This window comes from Tursiops truncatus, chromosome 20, assembly GCF_011762595.2.
Source record: "Tursiops truncatus isolate mTurTru1 chromosome 20, mTurTru1.mat.Y, whole genome shotgun sequence".
Classification (NCBI taxonomy): domain Eukaryota; kingdom Metazoa; phylum Chordata; class Mammalia; order Artiodactyla; family Delphinidae; genus Tursiops; species Tursiops truncatus.
The window spans coordinates 38,813,768-38,835,480 of NC_047053.1; the positions used below are offsets into that span (position 1 = coordinate 38,813,768).

Sequence of the window (21,713 nt, forward strand, 5' to 3'; positions counted from 1 at the left end):
GTCATCTAGCATCAGAGCCAGGATTCTGTCCTAACCTGAGATGCAGCTCAACTGTGCAACTGAGGAGGGATATAAAGCCAGCACGGCCCCACCACTCCCCATCCTCGGGGAGCCCACATCCCCAAGAGTCAGCACGCACGCAAGTGCGCATACACCCATCTGTCCACCCGAGAGGCTACAGAAATCAGGACAAGGCCTGGAATCTCTACGAACCCACCCGCACTTCCAGCTCGAACGGGGGCAGAACTGGAGCTCTCAGAGCACAGAGAAGGCAAAGCTGAAGGTGGCAATCGTCAGCCCAGCAGCAGCGCAGATGGAGGCCCCAGAGAGAACCTGTGCTCCGGGGCTAAGCCCCCACCAGGCTCCTCCACTGGCTCTGCTGTCCCGGCCCAATCTACCCTCCCTGCCTGATCCCCCGCCATCCTTCCCCTCCCACGTCTCAGCACCGCCCAGGACAGTGAGACTAAACCCCACCTCCACCCTCCACAGCCGAGAGCTCTCACTGAGAGTCTGCCCCCGTTCCTTCTGTCCTTCTGCACAGGGCTCAGCCTCAGGTCTGGTCTTTTAGGTAACAGTGGATGATGCCAGAGGTAGGGGAGGAAGGGCTACTTGACCTTGCCTAGTTACCCCTTTCCTCTTCTTAGCAAGGAGTCAGAGGTCATCATTACGAAATCCCCCTTCACCAGAAACTCCCCTTCCCCAGAGCGGGGGATCTCTCACAGCTGTCAATGTCAAAAAGGTAAATGAAGGCGCTGACGCTTTGAACCGATTCACCTATTCACCTCGGTCAACAGGTGAACGTGTACAAGTTTGTGTGAACACACACAGAAAATGTCCCTGCTAAACAGTGACCTCACACAGCAGACAAAGCCCAGTCCCTCCTCCAGATTTACTGCACACCCTTCCGGGTCTCTCTCTCTCCTTCTCCATTCTGTCTTCCACCCAAATCCCAGAGAAATCTAAACTTGTCCCTGGTGCTGGGAGTCTGGGCTGAAGTCGGCGGTGGTGAGGCTGAGGTGGGAAAAGAAAACGAGGACATCATGGGATGTAGATGAAAATCAGGTGGTCAGTGGCTCCCCTCCTGGCCCGCTGGCTCTGCCACGCCCCCTTCAGTTTCCATGGCTCCCTCTTTCCCAGGAGGACCCTCCCTCCTCAGCTCCACCCACTGCCCAAGGCTGTGGGCCTGGCTCTTGCCCGTCCTGCGCTCTCCACCCCCTCCCACATGGAGTCACAGCCCCACGGCAAGGAAAGCGGGGGTGTGAAATAAGCAGGGGTGGGAAAGAAAGGAGAGCGAAGACTAGGACTTGGGGCAGGCCACACCAAGGCAGGGACAGAAAGTATACCAGACAACACTGCAACCCACCGGGGACGGGGAGACAGAGCACACCGTAAGACTGTAACCCGCTACCAAGCCACACGCGGAGCTGGGGGCATCCTACCTTGCAGGGATCTTGGACCTGGGACTGAATCTGTCAAAGAAAATGACCAAGGCAACTGAGTGACCCGCTGATGGCTGGAGGCTTTGGAGGGAGCGGGTGGGAACAGGGAGAGGTCCATGGACAAGCCTTGCAGGGCTGCTGCGCTCACCGTCTCTTGTCTATTCACAACAGACAGGAGCGAGGCCAACAGAAGAGAGACCCCCGATCAGCAGAGTGGAGGCAAGAAGGGGAGAAGGCCCACAGAGCGCAGAGAGGAGCAAAAGCACCAAGGCTTGGAGGGTGTGCTGAGCACCAAAGGCCCAGGCCCTCCAGAGGGACAGCAGGCCCGCTCCCACCCTCTTGACCTGTTTTGTCCCCATGAAGCACAATGAGATGATTAGGCCGAGGGACTGGACCTGTCATTCTGTGCTGTGGACAAAGCTACCGGTTTGGGGACTGCAGGGCGGCGGCTTCCAATCTTGAGCGCCTGGAGCCAGTGTCACTATTTCACAAGATGCCTTAAGCACGCTCCGTCCGTCCCGGGAAGAGGCCACACAGGCCACGTCAGCCCAGCGGTAACTAACACAGGTTACCTAGTGCTGGTCGCAAGGGCTGGCTGGCAGGGATCACGTCTCTCATGAATCACAGGAGGGACAGACGAGCAGGCAAAGCACAGACGGGCTGGGAGACCATGTGCGCCCTTGCGGTGGGCTCACCGGAAGGGACTGTCCTGGGAAGAGCCCCAGGATGGCTGGGGGCGTGGGCGCGGGAGTTCTCCGCCGTTCTGAGCTTTGGGCTCCTGCCGTCCACTCAGGAGGAGAGGCTGAGGGACGCTGCCCCCACCTGGTATTTCTGTAACCCTGTCTCCTCCGCAGCCTCCCTGCCCAGCTCACACACCCCATAGAAGGGGGCGGAGGGGAAGACAATGCGGAGTGGGGTGACCCAGGCGCAGCGTGGGCCCTCAGCACCAGGAGAGCCCACGGGGAAGGCTCCAGCCACCACTTCCTCGTGTCTGTTCCCATCCCATGCACCAGGCCCAAAAGCAAAGCCCAAACCGCTTTCCATCCACCTCTGCTGGCCCAGCGGGGCCCAGGAAGGGAAGGGGGACAGGAGGGTCCTGAAACTGCTGGGAGTTACCTAGTGGCATGGCAGGCTTGGCCTTCTTTGCAGGTGCCACCTCATCAGCCCTGGACTCAGAAAAAGACGCCGTCCTGCTGGGGGCTGGAGTCTGGGGGAACAAGGAGAGAGAAACAGTCGCAGGGAACAGCTGGAAAAAAAGCTACCGGTCATTAAGGCCCCAAAGAACTCAGGTAACAAGAACTATGCACAGCTCTGTTCTCTACAAGCTGCTTCCAAAAGAACTAGTTAACAACCCTCTGAGATAGGAATTAGTATTGTCCCCAAGCCACAGGTGAGCAAACTGAGGTTCTTGGCGATACCCACCAAGGTCCCTCCCTTGAACTCAGGTCTGATTAAAAAATCCCTGGTCTTTCCATTACACTACTTCGATAGGGCAGAAAAAACTGGCAGAGATACAGAAACCAACCACATACTACCTTCTCCCCATACCTCCCCAGTGCCCCCAAAAAGCTGGGGACCGTGCCCAGGATGGGATGGGATGTGAGGGGCGACAAAGATGACTCTGCAGGCTTTACGGCAGAGAAAGACTGGCACCTACCGACGTGCTCCCGCTGGCGTTGAGGAGGAAGTTTGCAGTGTGGGCCGCTGTGGGCGGCTGATTGGGGATGGGCCGATGGCCCAGGGCCATGCCCACAATGGCCGTCATGTGAGTCTCAGTGCCAAACACGTGGATGGGGATCCCAGTGGTCTTCCCTGTGAGGGACGGAAAAGGATCCATGGTTCAAGTCTCCTAATAAGTGCCTTGCAAGGAAGGCCACATGACTGGCAAGGCCCCTTCAGAGCCCGCCCGATGTCTGGCGCTTTCTGTGCAAGACCAATTATCCCAGGAGAAGTTGGTGGTCATTATCTTCACCATCAAACAAAACTCTGTAAAGGTTACCTGCCAGTAAGAGCAAGAAAGAGCCTTACAGACACTCTCCAGTGACCACAGGCAGCACGAGAGCCCGCGCTCCTCACGTTCCCCGGCTCTCCGACCCCCTCCAGATTTGTCGCCCGTGGCCACCACGCTGCAGCCACCCAGGCCCGGCCTCTGTTCCTCAACAGCCGGGCTCCTTTCCCCAGGGCTCTGGCCCTGTTCCTTCCTCTGCATGGAGCTGTCACCTGGCTGTCACTCAGCTCAGCTCAAGTGCCACCTCTTGGGAAAGGCCTTCTCTGACCTCGACAGTCGCTCCCCTCCACACCGCCCTGCCTGGAGATCCCCACCAAACAGCCTCTTATTCCAGCCGCTGTTTACTTGTTCATTGTCCTGTGAGTTGAACGTCCCAGGCATGACTGAGTAACATTCACCGTGCTGTTCCGAGGGCTACGTCCATGGCAGGTCCACAGTTTCAGGTGAAAACTAGGACTTGGTACCACTTCAAGTGACCTAGGTGGGTCAGTGTTTGCCATGGATATCAGATTTGGGGAAATGGGAAGGTGGAAAGGTTGTCTCTCCTGTTAGAGGGCATGATCACCGAGCAGGAGTGTCTCATATCCTCACCCTCACACCCCCCCACCCCACACATAACGGCTCTTAGCAACGGGGTCGCGCTGCACTCAAGACCAAAGCTGCTGGTTCTATCAGGTCAACTCAGGGAGACCCAGTCTTAGTCCTCACTGACATCACATGGTCCCCAAGTTCTTGACGGCTCTGAGTCTGAGGTCTCAGGAGCCTGCAGGAGACGCCCAAAATGCAGAAGGAAGAAAGGAAACCAAAATGGACCCACATCCTCTCTGCCCTCACCTCAGCGAGGGGCAACTCCCTCCGGTTCTATCAATTACCAGACCCCTCCCTCCATCCAGGCCACCAGCGGTCGGGGCCTGGACACTTACCACTGTCTCCCTCCTCCGCCCCCCAGTCCAGGCCACCTCTCTGCCCTAGAGGCTGCCGCAGCCTCCTAGGTGGTCCCCCTGCTTCGACCTGGCTGCCCTCTGGTCTTGTCTCCACCCAGCAGCCTAAACAACCTTCTCAAACCTAAGTCAAATGGTGCCACTCCTCTGCTCAGTCTTCCAGCAGCTGCCAGGGTCACAGCCAAGTGCCCACGGGACCTGTTCTAGCCCCGCGCATATCTGCTCGCTCGGCCTCTCTGCCTCCATCCCCGGACCCCCTGCCTTTGCTCTCCCGACCCCAGTCCCTCAGCCCTCCCAGCTGGTCCTACATCAGGGCCTTGGGACTTGCCCTTTCCTCGGCAGACAGTCACCACTGACTGCTCCCTCCTCCAGGTCTCTGCTCAAATGCCACCTTTCTGGTCAAGCGTTCTCCGATTGCCTCATTTAAAACTGCCCTGTCCCCTCCCACAGATGCTAGAGGCACAGATGTCCCGCCCCTTCTCCCTGCTCATCTTCCTTCACGCCGCCTGACACTGCAGTCACTGTTCTCAACTGCACGAGGGCTCGCTGCCCGTCATCTGTCGCACGTGGCTGTGACCCCAGGGTTCAGCACAGGGCCCGGCACACAGCAGGCCTTCCACAATTATTTGTTAAGTGAACAGCTGAATGAAAATGCCTTCCTGCCCATTCCGAGTTTAGGTTTCGGTCAGGTGCTCTGCGTCAGGAGGGCACAGAACAGCAGCAGAAGCGAGCTGCACCTCCAGAGGCGGGGGGGGAGGGCACGGAGGCACTGGAAGACTGACTCTTGCAGGAATCCCGAGGAGGCGTGACACTCAGGGTGGGAGAGACAGAAAAGGTTCCCCATCTTACCGACTTCTCCCATCACCCGTAAGCCCTCCTGGTAGTTGGGGCCACCTCTTCGGACAAAGATCGTGACCTCGTGCTCCTTCAGGGGGCCCTGGTAATCTCGAATCGCTCTCACGATGCCCTGGAAGCACCAAGGGACAACAGACATGTGACTAGAATGAACGCAGCCATAAAGCAAGCGTTTATAACCATGGGAAACAAATGTCCCAGGGCGTAGATTACAAGGGCTGCTGGGAGTTCCCTGGTGGTCCACTGGTTAGGATTCAGCGCCTTCACTGCCGCGGCCCAGGTTCAACCCCTGGTCGAGGAACTGAGATTCCACAAGCCGTGCGGCACAGCCAGAAACAAAACAAAACGAAAAAAATAGGGCGGCTTCTCACAAAGCACGGCAGGCCCTGGCACTCAAGAATTTTACACGTGTTGCACACACAAGCGACCCAAAGGCCCAGGACAAGCAACCACTGTTAATGGTGCTGAGGTGAGAACATGGGGCACCTAGCGGTGACACCCCTCGATGCGCAGGGTGCTGGGCCTCCAACACCAGTGGGGCTTTGCTGGTCTCTCTTATCCCAATCTATAGTCGTTCTTGTTCTCTTACTGCAATTTTGGGGGAAATTCTATACCGAGGTCCTATGCAAGAGCTGTCAGGGTGATCAGGACATTGTCTACTTAAATGTCAAAGTCCTACAAAAGCTTCTTCAAGTGATTTGGGGGAAAAGCATTGCAATGGGTATCAACTTTGGAAACGTGGGAGCACGTACAGGTGTGGACCAGTTTTGTCTCTCCAGATGGAGGGCAAGTTTACTGAGTCTACGTTCTGTCGCTCGTGGCATTTCACGGGAAGCTCTACACACAGTTCCTGCTCCAGACATAACCACCCTTATCCACGCGCTGCCTTTATTACAGGCTGCTCAGAAGTTAAAACAAAGCTGTCGAGATTCACCTGTGTCAGATCTGTTTGTTGAATCAGGTCCAATTAGGGACCTGTTTTAGGCAGGACTGGCGAGGCCTGGTCCCCTCCTTCTCGAGAGCTCAGACTTTCAGGACTGACATTTATTTATGCATTATTTTCTTTCTTTCTTTTTTTTTTTGCGGTACGTGGGCCTCTCCCGTTGCGGAGCACAGGCTCTGGACGCGCAGGCTCAGCGGCCATGGCACACGGGCTTAGGTGCTCCGCGGCATGTGGGATCTTCCCGGACCGGGACACGAACCCGCGTCCCCTGCATCGGCAGGCGGACTCTCAACCACTGCGCCACCAGGGAAGCCCTATGCATTATTTTCAAAGCTTATGTGGAACTACCAGATGGAAGACACTCTTTTGAAGGGCTTCAGTGAGCAGCTGACAGGGTGGGATAAGTGGCCTCGTGAGGCGGCCCCCTTGAAGGGGAGGAGTCTCGAGACACGTTAGCTGTCATCCTTCTTGACCAGCAGTCACACTTTCTTTAAACTGGGGCCCACACCCCTGACTTGTGCACAGGGACCCAGGCTGACGGGCCTCTGGCTGGAAGAGCAGGAGCCCCAGGGCATCAGACACTTCCTCATGCCAACCTTTTGGAGAAGGGGCAGATGACTGGGAAACAGAAACGCTAGGAGGTGTAGAGAACCCAGAGTCTTACAATGGAGTGCTGGAAATGAGATCAGTCAAGACAGTTTTAGAAGAATTGGTCCTGAAAGGGGGGAAGGCAGAAATTCCCCTTCTCCCCACACTTCAGATGGGAGAATTATGGCCCAGCGAGGGTCGGCTGCTTGGCCAGAGACACACAGGTTCGGATCCAGATCCATCCCAGTGTCTTGTGCATCCCTAGGTCAAAAGCCCCTCCCCCGGACTGGGTAACTGATGGGAACCTGCTTCTGTCTCAAACCTAACTTGCACAGAAACTTCCCTTCCCTGCTCCCAACCCACCCACATTCCCCTGCAGCTGGTTACCTTGAATGTGGCGGCCACATTGGTGAAGTTGGCGATGCTGCCTCCGATAATGAGGATCTTGCCTGGGTTTGGAGCAAGAGAAGTCAGAAAAAGGTTAGAAAGGTAGACTTGGGCATCATAGGAATCCAACTGAGAGAGTGCTCTCTCCTGAGTGAGCGTCCCCCAGCTGTTAGGAGATACCAGTGCAGAGGCGGGGGGAGCAAGCTGGTCTCTCCTGATGCCTGTTCAGTGTCATCAGCTCACCTCTCCATAACCTATGCCACCAAGCAGGCGGCTGATCCAAGCCCAGAAAATCTCAATTTCTTTTTCTGGCTGCGTCGTGCAGCTTGTGGGATCCTACTTCCTGACCAGGGATCAAACCCGGGCCCTTGGCACTGAGAGTGCGGAGTCCCAACCACTGGGCGGCCAGGGAATTCTCGAACCCACAGAATCTCTACATCATTCCTAGCTGGCATCTAGAAACCCAGCTTGGTTTTTGGATACCCCTGGTGGGAATCTCTATCTGGCTCAAGGGAAGGGGAACTGGTATGTGTGGTCCCAAAACACAGGACAGGTGATACAGGAAAGCTGGGAATCACACAGCACAGACAATAAATGTGTAAGTGAGTCGCTAAGAACCGCGTTACAGCAGTCAGCAAAAGCATGCCCCCACCGCCTCCCCTTGCACCTACTCATAGGGCTGTGTACATCCATCCATTCCTCGCCCCCTCGGAGCCCCCAGTCTGACAGACCCTGTCACTGCCCATTGTGCAGTCAGGGAAACTGAGGTCCAGAAGTTAAATAACTAGTCCCAGGTTGCAAAGGACCAGGAAAACCCTGGTGCCTCACAGCCCAGCCAAAGCTGTCCCCACCGAGGACGCTGGGCTGGCCCGGGGAAGGAGCGCGTGTCTCACCATCGGGGTGCTTCTCGCGGGTCATGAGGGAGAGGATCGTCTTGGCGTAGTCATAGGTCTGCTGCTCGCTGGGGGCGCCCGAGTACTCCCCGTAGTTCGCTAGCTCGTTGACACCCCCTAGGTCGCAGATGGTATCGCTGCCAGGGAAGCAAGGAAGTCAGTGCTGGCTCCAGCTTGAGTGGCAGAGGGCGGCGGCCTGGTGCCTGGGAGGCCACGCAGACGCCCCTGAAGCCTTGAGGCCGGGCAGCCTATGGACCTCAGACCCTCAAGGCCCAAACAAGTCATACCTGAAGGTTAACTGTCCTGCATCATACTCTCCCGGGGGGCATCCTCCCAGCCCTACCCAAGACTTCTATGAAGTGTACAAGTGTGACCATTCATACAGGCACTACGACACCTGGAAGGACACCCAACGTGGCGGCCTGGTAGGGGGAGGGGTGGTGACACGGCCAAGCAAAATGCACTTTCTGATTCATTTTCTGTATTTGTTGTACTTTTGCATGGAGTACATTATCACTAATGATAAGAATTATAACTAATAATTTCATTTTGAAGCAAAGAAGAAGGTTGCAGAGACGCTGTGTAGGCCCCTCTGGGATGCCCACGAGTTCTGCTCTGCACCGAGCGGGGGGAAACTGGAGACCCCGAGGTGAAGCGACTTGATCCAGGCCACATGTGGGAAGCCTAGGTGGACCTGGCTGCCATCCCCTCAGCAGCCCTCTCAGTCACCTGTACACGACAGAGGCGCCACCTCCGGCCACCATGGTCCAGATCCTCCCCTTGGGGTTCAGCAAGGTCAGCTTCAAGCTTGCCCCACTTTTGGCATCCAGGTCTGCGATGTAGGCTTCCTAGGGGCCAGACAGCAACAGGTGGGCCCTGGGGGCACACCCTTCACCAGGTCACAGATCCCAGGACCCCTCCCCTTCTCCTGGAGTCGTATGAAGAGGTCCTCCACTGCCTTCACAGTGTCAGGGAGAAGGGCTTGTGCAGGGCCTCACATGCCTGGGACAAAACGTGATGCCGTCTCCAAGCACCACAACCCCCCACAGCCAGTCACCACCCGGAGACAAACTTCCCAGGTCCTTTCTCTCCGACTTCAAGTCCTTGGCTCTCTGCCCAAGTCCCAGGCCTCGCTATGTCACTCTGCTTCTAGCATGGCCCCCACTCCCAGCATCTGCCTGCCTAGCTCATCCCGTGCTGTGCCCCCCAGGCCCCATCCCTCCCCCCAGCCCAGCCTCTTCCCTTGACCTGGGTTCCGTCACACATGCCTGATGCTGTGGCGAGGACCTCTCAGAGGATGGGGTGGGAAGGAGCAATTAAAATTCTCAGCAAGTGGCCGAGAGAACTACCTTCCTGGCAGGATTCGGGGAGCCACTCAGAATTACTGAGAAACAACAAGTCACGTCACGAGCCCAGGGAGGTTGATTGAGAGGGGAGTCTGAAAGGATCTCCGGCCGGGATTCAGGGGCTTGGCTGACCCCCACACCCTCCTCCTCCAGGGCTTTTAAAAAATTAAATGGCTCCTGGCCTTCCTTTCCTGCCAAATACATAGCCCACAAGGGTTGCCAAATGCTCATAGGAGATCAGTCACTCCCCCACCCCGCCGGTCCCCCTCCATCTCCTCCCCAAACCAGCCTTACCTCTGGATAAGCCTCCCGCCCGAAGGGGGGAGGGAACTCTATATCACCCCACTTCACTTTGCAGATGTAGTCGGCGGTGGCGTCCACCTTGGCTGCCAGGTCAAGGACGTAGACACCATCTTTGGTCACTACTTTAAGAAGAAAAAAAAAAAAAGCAAAGAAGAGGCAATCAGACATGGGCCCTAGCCAAGGTGACCATCAACCTCCAACCCCTCCAGACTTCCCCACACATCACTCCCATGGGGGACCACCCAGGCCTAACGACTCTCCAGCTCAACAAGAAACCAGATTGGTCCTTATGGGGACACAGCTTTTCCCCCATTCAAGGAAAAACAAATTCTATAAGACCAGTCCCCGCTCCCTGACCTGCAGGTAATAGGGCAGGAACGTCTGTTTCAGTTGCCATGGCAATTTTTAAGCATTTTTACAAAATGCTATACTCCATGCCTTAAATGTCTAACTATTCATCCACCACAACCCCGCTATTTACAAAAAAAGTGTCTAAGGCACAGTCTCTAAGGCCCCCGGGTGCACACACCAGGGGCTCCTAGGGTCCAGCGAGAAGTGGGAAGCCATGGGCACACTGGGCCCCCAGCCAGCAGGATTCATTTACTGCCGCCTCACTGGAGTCCATTTCCCTTTCCCCCAGGGCCATTTAGCTAATTAAGTCAGCACAGAGCCATCTGGTCCATTAGAGGGGCTACATCCCTAGCTGGAATCTATCAGGACTTTGCCCTATGAAGCCCTGGCCAGAGCCAGCCCGCGCCATCTGCCTCCTTCACAGCGCGAGAGGCTTCGCCGAGGTCTTTCCAGCCTCGGGGGTCAATGATGGACCAACTCCTGGAGGGGGAAGCGGGAAGGGGGTCTCCGAGGCACCAAGAGGAAGGAAGGCTCTGACCGGTCAGGCGGATGCAGGGGCGGCTCAGCTCCTGGTAGAACAGCCTAACCCACTGGCAGCAAGAGCCACAGGGCAGAGTCAGATCACAGCCAGGACTTCCCCATCACAGAAGAAAGAAAGAAACTGGAGTTGGCGAAGAGGAATGACCGTGGCCTCCTGAGAGCTCAGGAACAGGAGCCCAGAGATCCCTCCGCCCACGCACAGCTGTCTGCGCTGCCCCCCGCAAGTGGGGGTCTGGTCCTCAGAACATCAAGGCCAGGGTTACCATAAGTACTCAGACTCTGCCCTGTCCCACCCCAGCAGAGACAGTTACCAAGGGGGTTGATCTCGAGGTAGGTGAAGTACAGATCCTCATAGAAATTGAAGAGGCCGGAGATAAAGCTGGCTAGAATCCTACAGGGGGAGGCAGAGAGGGACTGTCAATCGCGGCGGAGCGGGCGCAGAAGCAATCCCTCACTGCCTCTGACAGCTCCACTTGCCAACAGCCACCCCGCTGACCCCTCGCTTTCCGCTCCAAACCCCGCTCCCCAGACATCACTCTTCAGCCGCTGAGGCGGAAGGGAGCTGTCAGGCATGCAGCAGGAGGGGGACACGTGCCAGACAGAAGGGGCACGGAGGTGAGGGACACTGACGCACGTTTCAGTCTGAGCCGGCCTCTCCTCCACCCGCAGCATCCCTCCTGGGGACGGGGAGTGGCGGTGCCTGCCTTTTGCTCCCCACCTTCCGGCCAGATGCTGGGGCGGCGCAGTGGGTGCCCAGACAGGGATAGACCACTCTGCTTTCCCCACTCTGCGCCCAGAGCTGTAGCCTTCCCCGTTCCTCCACTGCCACCTCCCTGCCATCCCTCTCACTCAACTCTTTCTTGTCTTTGGGGGCGTGGACCAACAGGTGTTTCTTGATGCCCTCAAGATTCAGCTTCTCGTCCACACCAACGAGCAGTTTCTGGGCTTTGGCGTCCACGTCACCCACATCCACCCCGCCTTCGTGGTGGAACAGGACGTAGTCCCCTTCTCGGGTAGCATAGATGCAGACATAGAACTCCTCCTCCTTACGGGGAAGAGAGCACCACGTGGGTGAGGGGCCCAACCCCGGTGGTATCATTTCTAAAACCCCATAGACACCTCTCACAAGGTAAGAGCAGATCACCATCTTCCCCTTGAGGACAAGAGGCAAGAGGCCACTGCCTTGCTGGCTGACAGTCCAGACTGAGCCAACGTGACCTGCTCTGGGGGAAGGGGCCCTGCCTTCAAGTCCTTCTCATCCCAGCACTGGGAAGTCCCCTCTGTTACCAACCTTGATTCCTTCCTGCTGCAAACTAAGCCCTTTCCTTCATCTCTGGACTCCCTGCTCCGTAGCACCCTCAAACCCTCAGCACCGTTTCAGAGACTCTGGTCCCTTTGGTTTTTCTCCAGCAGCTTGATTTCTCCTTCATCATTTTAGGGCCAACAGGCACAAAGCTCCCAGAGGGAGAAGCCCCAGCTTGGAGTCACTTCCCACATACCTGAGTGTGGGGGACGAAGGGTTCGATCAGAAAGTTCTTGAGGAAGCCTCTGGCCTTGCCAACCTACAGAGATTGAGGGAGGTAAAGCTTAGACCAGAAGGCATGTCTTGCTCGCAGGGCAGGAGGAAGGATCGCCCTCTGGTCCCTCCACCTCGCCCTCCCATCAGAGGCGGGGCCCAAGCACTACTGCCACAACACCTGCCAGAAAGAGATCTTTCCAGAAACCAGGGCAGTGGGCTCAAGAAGTCTTCATGAGATCTCCTCTTCCATCCACCACCTCGTGCCAGCTACACTTCAACACTGACCTCACACATCCTTTCCTGCCTCCTCTGGAGGAGGATAAATGAGCTGCAGCAACAGCCCGCCCCCAGAAGCAGAGATCAGGAGCGTCTCCCCCTCTGCTGCGCCACAAATTTAAGTGCTCAGACAAACCAAGGCTGTCTACCCCAGAGCGCAGGCAGGGAGACCCAGCCCCAGAGCATGAGTCTAGGCGCAGGGAATGGCTCGGAGCGGGGAAGGAGGGGAGCCTGACAGGGAAAACTTTTCCACACAGACCTTCCCGGCTGAGGACAACAGGCCTGCAGAGCTAATCAGTTTGAGTGGGTCCCTGGCAGCAGCCGAGGCGAGACAGCCCTCATCCCTCCCAGCGTGTCCCGAAGCCCCCGCCCACCCATGCGTGCGTCACTGCTGAGTCAGGACCAGACAGTGATCCATCAGAGGTAATGAGCTGCACCCGCTGGGGTCAACGCTGCTGCCGGCTCAGAGGTCCCTGACATCCCCCTCCCAACAGACAGCGGAGGAGAAGGAAGCATGAGGACCTCCCCGGGGACACTGCTCAGCCCCCAACCCTGCTGTCCTCTCCCCAAAGGCCTGGGGGCACAAAGGTCCAGATCCCTCTGCCCCCAGGCCTGTGTGTAACTTCGAGGATCCCTCTTTACCCAGGAGAGCCAGAAACCGGGAAATGAACGTGAAGAGCTTAATTTGAGGAAGGCCAGTAAAAAGGAAGATGGTTCCATCACCATCTTCATCCTACTCCCGGGCAACCAAGTTAGAGAACAGCTCAACCCTGGTCCATGGTCACCCCAGATGCGACAAAGCCAGGTATGGACAGCACATCCTCCCCAGCGTAAGCCAAGCCTCAGCTTACTCCCTCCCTTCAGTTCTCCAGCTCCTTTTGGGAGAAGAAAAAGAAATGCAGTTTTATTTCTGGGCATCACGTAGCCTTCCTAAGCCGTATTTCACTTTAACTATCTCATCTACAGAGTTGAAATGGATCAATGAGCTGGAAGAAGGCAAGAATTAAGTTTACTCTTCAGTATTATTAATTGTTTCCTCCTCCTAGGTTCTTGGCCCAAGAACGTTTCTGCCTAAATGATTCTGCATCTCCCTTCAAGTTTTTTTTTTTTTTTTTTTACCCACCCGCTTATATACGCAGGTCATGACAAGCTACCTTACCCTTTCTGGAAACTAAAAAGAAAGGAGTTCCCAGAATAGTTCTCAGAGTCCCATCTCCATGACTGTTGTTAAAGAAACAGACCATTTCCACCTGGCTCTCTAATTGTACTGGGGTTACCTGCACAGCACATCTTGCCGTTCCCTGATAGTGGAGCTGGGAACGAGCACCAAGGGGGCCCTGCTGCCTAAGGCAGCTCTGCCGGGCTCCTGCCTTCCCCAGGCTGCAATCTGACCAGCTGGGGGGGTGACCCACAGTGCTGATCTGGAGGCGACCACATTTGCTTCTGTTACCACAGCACATCCACCCCGACCCTACACCCAGACTCACTGTGGCCTCCTGTCCCAGCCGTGGCTTCAACCAGGACTTGACTCCATCCAGAGTGAGGTTGACCCCAACTAGGCCCAGCTTTCCACGCCGTTTGATCAGCTGGTCTGGCTTAACCACCAAGCTCTGGAATAAGAGGGGTTTGTATTTACAGCAAGGAAAGATAGGGAAGAGTAAGAGGTGACAGTTTGGGGACCCAAAGCACAGCGTAGCCTGGTGGCTTCCAATCCACCCCACCCCCAGAACGAATTCCACCCACCCTTCAAGGTCAACTCCCAGAAGCTTCCCTCACCTACCCCAGCCAACATCTTTCTTTTAACGACAAGGAATCTAAAGCCATCCTCACCCAGGAGGGGGTCTGGCAGAGCAGGTGCTCACTGAATACGTGCTGAATGAGTAAGTGATTCCCTACCCTCCCTATGTGGTATCCTAGCTTCATTCAACTTCTCAGACTATCGACTAGCACCTGTGTTTCAAAAGAAAGAACGGAGACAGAGCCTTGGGGTGACAAAGGACCTTTGAGGACATCTGGTCCACCCGATCCCAGGGTTTGAACCTTGTCTGTAAGACCAACAAGCAGCCCCTAGCCACTGCTCACACACTTCTAGGACCAGGAAGTTCACCGCCTCCGGAGGCAGCTTGCTTTGTGGTTTGGGCTGCCTCATGGTGGGAGGAAACCTGCATCCCTGAATGCCTCCCCCTACTGGTCCCAGTCCCGCCCCCTGGGGCCTGCCAAAGAAGTCTAAGCTTCCAGACACCGTCCCAACAATGGCCCTGCAGAGATCTACAGAGAGGAGCCTCTACTCCAGGGTGCATCCCATCAGCCGTTCTACCCGAAGTACAACGTCACACTTCCTCATGGCCCTGACATATTCCTGACAGGGTGGTGTCTGTCAGTGAGCAACTACCAGGCAGCACACTGAATACTTTCCAGACATTGTTACTAATCCCTAAACTCACAGGGTGAGCGCTATGCCCATTTGACAGATGGGGAATCTAAAACTCTAGAGAGGTGAAATGGCTTGCCCCAGGCCACATGGTTAATATGCAGAGAGCTGCCATCTGAACTCCGGTTTGTCCAGTTCCAGTCCAGGCTCTGTACGCCGTGCCAGGGGACCTCAGCATGCAGGGCCCGGGGCCAAACACAAAACGTGCTCAGCCCCCTGCACCCTGCCCACCCATGCAGACCGGCTGCCATCACATGCCCCGGGGGGACATCTCCAGCAAACCTACTGCTTTCTCTTCCTGGGACTCTGGGCCTGGACGAGGGGCTCAGGCCGGGGGGCGGGCTCACCTGGCTGAGTAGCCACGGGTGGTCCTGCAGCAGGTGGGCCCAGTCAGTGTCAGGGGTGACCCGGGCATACTTGAACCGGTTCTGGATGGCCGAGGTGGTGCAGATGTACTTGTAGAGGAGTTCTTTGCCTGTCTGCTCGGAGATCGCCTTGGCCGACATGGCTGCGGAGGGCCCTGCTCTACCTGGTGGGGTGAGAGGGGCTGGTCAGAGCGGGTGGGGAGATGGAGGTGCCATCTTCTCCAGCAGGGCAGACCCATGCCCAGCTGCCCCCAGACGATAAAACCAGATCTCAGCGCTTCTCTGAGGGAGAAGAGGGCTGCCCCAGGAGGAGGGATGGAAGGGAGATCTCAAACAGCACTTCTAACATCATAGAAGGAGGATCGGGAAACGATGGTGGAGAAAAACAAAGGTGGCATTTATTCCCCCAGAGACTCTTGGCCTCCACTCCCTTTAGGAAAACTAGCTCACCCAAGACCACATGCATCCTGGCACAAAGGAAGCCAGATGGGGAGACCAGGAATCGCAGGGATGTGACCCACACCTGAGTGCTAGTCCCAGCCGAGGTGGGCATACAGACACTGAAACACACCCTTTGGTCCTGTGACCTGTGGGGAACACGGCCAAATGGTGCAATGCTGGCCTTACACACCCTCCATGTTTGGTCTCCCCCACACCCAGACTCACCCACTTCACACTGTTATACACATCACCAGCCTGAAGGCTGGGCGAGCAAGTCTACTTAGCCTCACGCAGGACCAAGCCCCCAAGGAGCAAAGAGGAAGAGTCACGTCAAAGCCCATTTCTCCTAGGACACTAGACTCCCACCCAAGTTCAGAGCAGAAACAGGCTGGCGGAACCATGACTTTCAGTGCATCCCACCCACCCCACTGAGTCATCCAGCTACTAATTTAGAGCAAAACAGAGGCCTCTCTGGGGACCACCCATACTGGTCACTTCTAACTGAGCCAGAGTTGGGAGAAGAGGCAGAAACCATCCTCGGTCACATGTACGTGAGCCCTGGGAGGGACATGGAGATGTATGGCCTTGTTTCTTAGATGAGGAATAAAACCTCAGAGGGGTTAAGATAACTTGTCCAAGAAGCCTAATTAATAAGCGGGTTGGGCGGGGAGGACTTCCTTGGTGGTGCAGTGGTTAAGGATCCGCCCGCTAATGCAGGGGACACGGGTTCGAGCCCTGGTCCGGGAAGATCCCACATGCCGCAGAGCAACTAAGCCCGTGCACCACAACTACTGAGCCTGTGCTCTAGAGCCCGTGAGCCACAACTACCGAGCCTGAGCCCTACAGCCCGTGCTCCGCAACACGAGAAGCCACTGCAATGAGAAGCCCGCGGGCCACAACTAGAGAAAGCCCACATGCAGCAATGAAGACCCAATGCAGCCCAAAAAAAAAAAAAGCAGGGGACCTAAGGCTTTTTCTTTTTTGGCTGTGTTGGGTCTTCGTTGCTGCGTGCAGGCTTTCTCTAGTTGTGGCCAACGGGGGTTACTCTTTGTTGTGGTGCGCGGGCTTCTCACTGTGGTGGCTTCTCTTGTTGCAGAGCATGGGCTCTAGGCGCATGGGCTTCAGTAGCTGTGGTGCACGGGATTAGTTGCTCTGCGGCATGCGGGATCTTCCGGGACCAGGGCTAGAACCTGTGTCCCATGCATTGGCAGGCGGATTCTTAACGACTACCAAACCAGGGAAGTCCAGGACCCAAGGCTTGAACCCAAACCCTCTCACTCCTGTTCCCCAGAAAACCCACATCTCAGCCCTAGAGAAAAGAGCAGTTCTCCAAGAACCAGGCCATTTCCCCTACCTTCACCTCACAGAAGAGTCTCTGATGACAATTTCTTCATATTCCCTCCCCATCGCTTTGTCCTGACACACCCATTCTCCCTTGGGTAGTGCCAGGAGCGATTTGGGGAGAGAAAGGGTGGGGAGACAGGGAGGGAAAGGAAACCAAGTCATTCATGCCAAGAGCTTGGCCAGATCAGGAAAAGTCACTCCTGCCTCTCCAACAAAGACCCAGAACTGAAGTTGTTGAATTTGCTGGGGAAGAAAAGTCAAGTGTAAATAAAGGAGGGTGGAACTGGAGGGCTGGCTGGTTTATACACTCAGGAAGGCTGGTCTCCATTCCCAGCTGAGGGAAGGCCAGAGTTCCAGGGGCCACTCTGCACCTCCCTCCCAAAAGCCAGGTTGGGCTTCAGGTTCTCACCCTGGCTTGGCTGGCTCCCTCAGCCTCCCAGCTAGTCCCCAGCTCGGCACAATGGGTGCATTCAGTCTGGTGTCTGGCCCAAAGTCGGGTAGCTGGGAAGGGGCTCAAAGGAGACGTTCCCTTTTCTCACCTTCCCCTGGGATGACTTCCGGCTCCTTCTCAACATAAGTTTCCGAAGGAGGTACCTCAACCAGCCCCACTGCCTCACAGCCGTCCACCCCCCACCCACTCCAGCTCCATTTCCCAACCTCCTTGACTCAGACCAGAAAAACTGGTCCTGAAATCAGATGGGTACACGTGCCCCTACCCCCCTCCCAAACAGAGTGCAGCCCAGGGCAGATCAAGCAGAGAAAGGAGGGGGCAGCTGCTGACCACCCTTAGCGGTTCTGACACATCAGCCGCCGGCTGATCACGGATTCCAGGAGAAAGGAAGCCCCTCGCTAAGCCTCTCCAGCAGAGGGCACTCCCAGAACAACAACCCCCCAAACCTGGCACCTCCCCAAACAGAGACCCAACTTTGGAAAGAACACGGATGAGAAATGGGACCTTCTGCAGCTGAAAAAAAATCACAATTTTCTTGAGCCCTTGTTCAAATCTCAGATCCAAGAACTCATCTTCAACCAGTCCCCGGGAGGGGATGGGAGAGAAGACAACAGGGGATGATACAGGATAGAAAAGTTTTGCCAGTTCACCCAAACACAGATTTGCCACTAGAGCACTGTGGCTTAGATGGCGAAGGCCCTCTCAAAGCCAAGACAGAGAACTTACATGATAGAAAAAAAGCATGGAAAGAATCTGGCCTCTGCATATTCAAGACAGGGTAAGAAGGCTCACAAAACCAGGGAGTGGACTGGGTGGAGATAAATCCGCAAGTTTAATCATTCAGTAGGGCCTCTCTAGGGCAGTGGCTCTTAACCTATCTGAGGTCTCAGACTCTTCTGAGCACCAGAAAAAAAGCCCAGAAAAACGTGCACATACCCAGTTGTGCATATCATTTCAAGGTGGTGACCTATGACCATGACCTGACAGCCCAGAGACCAGTAGCTAAGAACATCTGCTCAAGAGACAATAGGACTTAACGTGTATACCAATCCGGGCTGGGAACACAACACACACACACACACACACAAACACACACACAAACACACACACCCCACTACAGAGTCTTGGGCTGCCTCCTCAGGAATTGAATAATTGAATGTGTTATCAAACTGGTGAGAGATGGTTTCAGGGCAGAGCGAAGACCCCAGGGGTCCACTCTGGGGCCCCAGAAACTGTTACTTAGCTAAATGTGGCAGATATCATGCCAAGGAACCTGAAAACACACACACACACACACACACACACACACACACACACACACACACACACCTCTCTCTCTCTCTCTCTCTCTCTCTCTCTCTCTCTCTCTCTCTCTCTCTCTCTCTATCCAAAGGAGGGACCTTCTGAGCAGAATGGGGTCTTTTCTGCACACAGGATAAGTGGCCCAGAACTGAGTTCATTCCCAGCAGCCACCGAGGGCAGAAGCAGCCCACAGACAAGGCTGAATGAAAGGAGCCTGTTCCCCAGGACTGTATTCCTGGGACACCGCCAGTGGAGAGGAACCACTGGGGACGCTACTTATGGTCTCTGTGGGAAGGCCAAAGAGCACTTATTTTAAGGTTAGTATCCATAGGATTGGGATTTTTTTGAAACGACAGACAATCCCTGGAGTAAAAGGAGGGGCAGAATTCTGAGGGTCCTCTACTGCCGCAAACATAGTGGAGAATGGGGGTGGGGGCACCAACCACCCAGCTCAGTGTCTGAGGGCTGTTCCCATCACCATCCTCCAAGCTGTTTAAGGAGCTCTTAAAAAAAAAAAAAAAAGCAGAAGCAGCAGCAGAAGCAGCAGCAGCTCTTTCAGAGGTGAAAACAACCCTCTGGGCAGCTGGGTCTACCAGCTGTCCTTCACCCAACATTTCAGAATCTCAGAAACCCAACGATCTGAGCTGGCTGGAACCCAGAGCAAAGTTAAAGGGAGGAGAGAGAAGCGGGCTGTGGGCTGGCTGACCAAACTGTGCTATGCACTGCTCCCCTCCCACCCCCGCAAAATCCTCTTCCCAGGCAGACTCCGGAGGACCACCTAATGGCAGAACTCCTTGGCCCTTCATAGTATCTGCCAAGGTTGGAGAGGGCAGCTGGCGCCGCGACTGGCCCTCTGCCAAGCCCAACAGGAGGGCGGCGGCAGCATCCTCCAGCCCCATGAGGACCTTGCCTCGACCAAGCTCGGCAGCAACGTCAAGGGTGGGGAGGGACACGGGTACCCCGACCATCTGTCGCTTAGCGGCTGGGCCCGACGGCACCTCCAGAGCTAGGAGGGTCTTTCCTGCACCGCCGATCCAAGGCTAGGTCCTCGTGGCGAGGCCTGGGTCGGCCCGGCCCCATGTGGCCCGCAGCGGCTGCGTGCCCCGCTCGCTCCCTCCACTTCGGCGCGGGGCTCAGTCGACTCTCCACAGAACTAAGAGGAAGGGCCTGAGCCTGGCTTATGAGGGGTAGGAGTGGGGAAACTAGCCACTACTTCCCGTCCCCGGCATCCGGTGGGAGGCACCCAGATGGGGGCAAGAGGTGGCCGGATAAAGCCCGACGAGGCTCGATGACTGGCCCCGGGGTGGGGATGAGGGGCTCCAGTTAGGGGCAAATGCAATTCGGCGGAGAGAAGACAGCCAAGGACGGCGGCAAGCCCTGTGCAAACTCCGAGGAACTGGAATGTGGAGGAGTGGGGGAGGGGAGGGGGCGACACGAGGCAACCAGCCGGGATCCCGGCGAAGGCTAACCTAAAGCTTAAGACCCTCAAAACTTCCAAGCAGGTGCAGGGAGCGCGCGTGAGCCCGAAGCCGGCGTCGGGGGAGGCGGTTCCGGGTTGGGGGAGGGAGGCAGGAAGCTCTGGACCAGGTGAGGTCCATCTCGCGAAAGCAGTCGCCCGCCACTCACCTCTCTGCGAAAGCCCGTGCGCGGCGCTCGGTCTACAGGGCCCCAAACACCGCCACTACCGGGAGCGTTCCAGCCTCCCGCGGCCGCCCGGGATCCGGCTTTTGTCCCGGCCCTGGCGGGCTTCTCCCCGCCCCCAACGGCACACTGCCCGAGCCGCCCGGCGATTGGCCACACGCGTTCCCTAGCCTGAGCTCCAGGGCTCCTCTCAATTCGCTGCCCGGTATAGCCCCGCCCCCGAGGCCGGGCCCCAGTGGCTGCTGGGACTTGTAGTCCCGGTGGTGCGTCTGTCCCAGACCGCTGGCCGGCACCGCCTCTCCGGAGCCTGCCAGGACAGGGAGGGGTCGGGGGCGGGGCCTCGGGTGGGGAGATAGGCCGGGCTACACTGGGAGGAGAACGTAGGAGGCTAGGGGCAGTGGCCTGATCGCTTAGGAGGTGGGCGGACCGCCGCTGCGATGGGGGAGTTGGGGAGGGGGGCTGGGGTGTCAACCGAACGGGCTGTATAGCAGCTCTGGGGACTCGGAATCTCCTTCCTGTCTCCCCGGGGGAGAAACTGACGTCCGTATCCCCGCAGCCTGAAATCGGCCACAACGAACCCAGGTGCTTAGACCAGGTATTTAAGCAGCCGTGGTAGACTGCTTTCCCATTTGCACGTGGACCTCCTTCGTTGAGCTGGTGGGGCGAGGCAGAGAGCTGAGGTTTATAGATTAGACCTCCCAAAGTGGGTGGGATAGGGCGGAGGACCGGGTGAGCAGGTGGGGCTAGAAAGGTGTCAATCACACCACCTTGCGTCCTACTCACCTGCTCACCTCAGCGCAGAGCTGAGAATTCAACGGGAGATTCTAGCACAGAGCTGGGCCCATCTCTGCTGGTCTCCTGCTCCCGCCCCTCCCCCCACAATCCCACGCTTAGACACGAATGAACGAACTGCTGCCTTCCCCCTTCTCCATTACCTGTGAGACAGACTATATTTTCCAAGTCAAAATCTGGGACACCCGGCCTGACAGGTGCTGGTGAACTTGTGGGGCAGTATTTTTGAAATCAGACAGTCCCGGAAACCAAGACATATATTTACTGCTAAGACATTCTGGAGTTTTCCTATGTCCACCCCAGTCCTCTAGGTCTCCCGAGCTGCTCCCTGACCCTGACAGCTGCCTAGCTCCAGGAAGGAGAATCATGCGCTGAGCAGCTCAGGTGAAGGGGTCAGCCCAGTGTGCAGAGAATCCCCATGGCCGTGTCCCTGCCAAGCACTGGGGTCATACACTGTAACGATGTTGACATTCTTGTGCACAGAAACTCTGCCAAACCCTTCTCCCTGCAATCCAGTCATAGCCAGGAGGAGGGGGGCAGCTAAACTTGCTGCCCAT

At 56.5% G+C, this 21,713-nt stretch overlaps 1 protein-coding gene across 3 annotated transcripts in view; it reads right to left on the reverse strand.

Moving 5' to 3' along the window:
• Positions 1-20,503, reverse strand: part of ACLY (ATP citrate lyase) — a 42,415-nt gene extending 21,912 nt beyond the window's left edge. Inside the window, exons 1-14 of one of the 3 annotated variants that reach the window (XM_033846951.2) lie at positions 20,350-20,503; positions 15,168-15,349; positions 13,877-13,999; positions 12,094-12,156; positions 11,449-11,639; positions 10,906-10,985; positions 9,695-9,825; positions 8,784-8,902; positions 8,055-8,191; positions 7,162-7,223; positions 5,238-5,355; positions 3,097-3,251; positions 2,556-2,646; positions 1,440-1,469 (exon numbers count right to left, since the gene is read on the reverse strand). In XM_033846951.2, coding sequence (XP_033702842.1) covers positions 1,440-1,469; positions 2,556-2,646; positions 3,097-3,251; positions 5,238-5,355; positions 7,162-7,223; positions 8,055-8,191; positions 8,784-8,902; positions 9,695-9,825; positions 10,906-10,985; positions 11,449-11,639; positions 12,094-12,156; positions 13,877-13,999; positions 15,168-15,326 — 1,459 coding nt within the window. In that variant the 5' untranslated portion in view covers positions 15,327-15,349; positions 20,350-20,503. Of the gene's footprint in view, positions 1-1,439; positions 1,470-2,555; positions 2,647-3,096; positions 3,252-5,237; positions 5,356-7,161; positions 7,224-8,054; positions 8,192-8,783; positions 8,903-9,694; positions 9,826-10,905; positions 10,986-11,448; positions 11,640-12,093; positions 12,157-13,876; positions 14,000-15,167; positions 15,353-20,349 lie in introns of those variants that run through there. The other 2 variants (XM_033846954.1, XM_073797641.1) reach the window with 2 other exon arrangements.
• Positions 20,504-21,713: the final 1,210 nt, after the last annotated feature.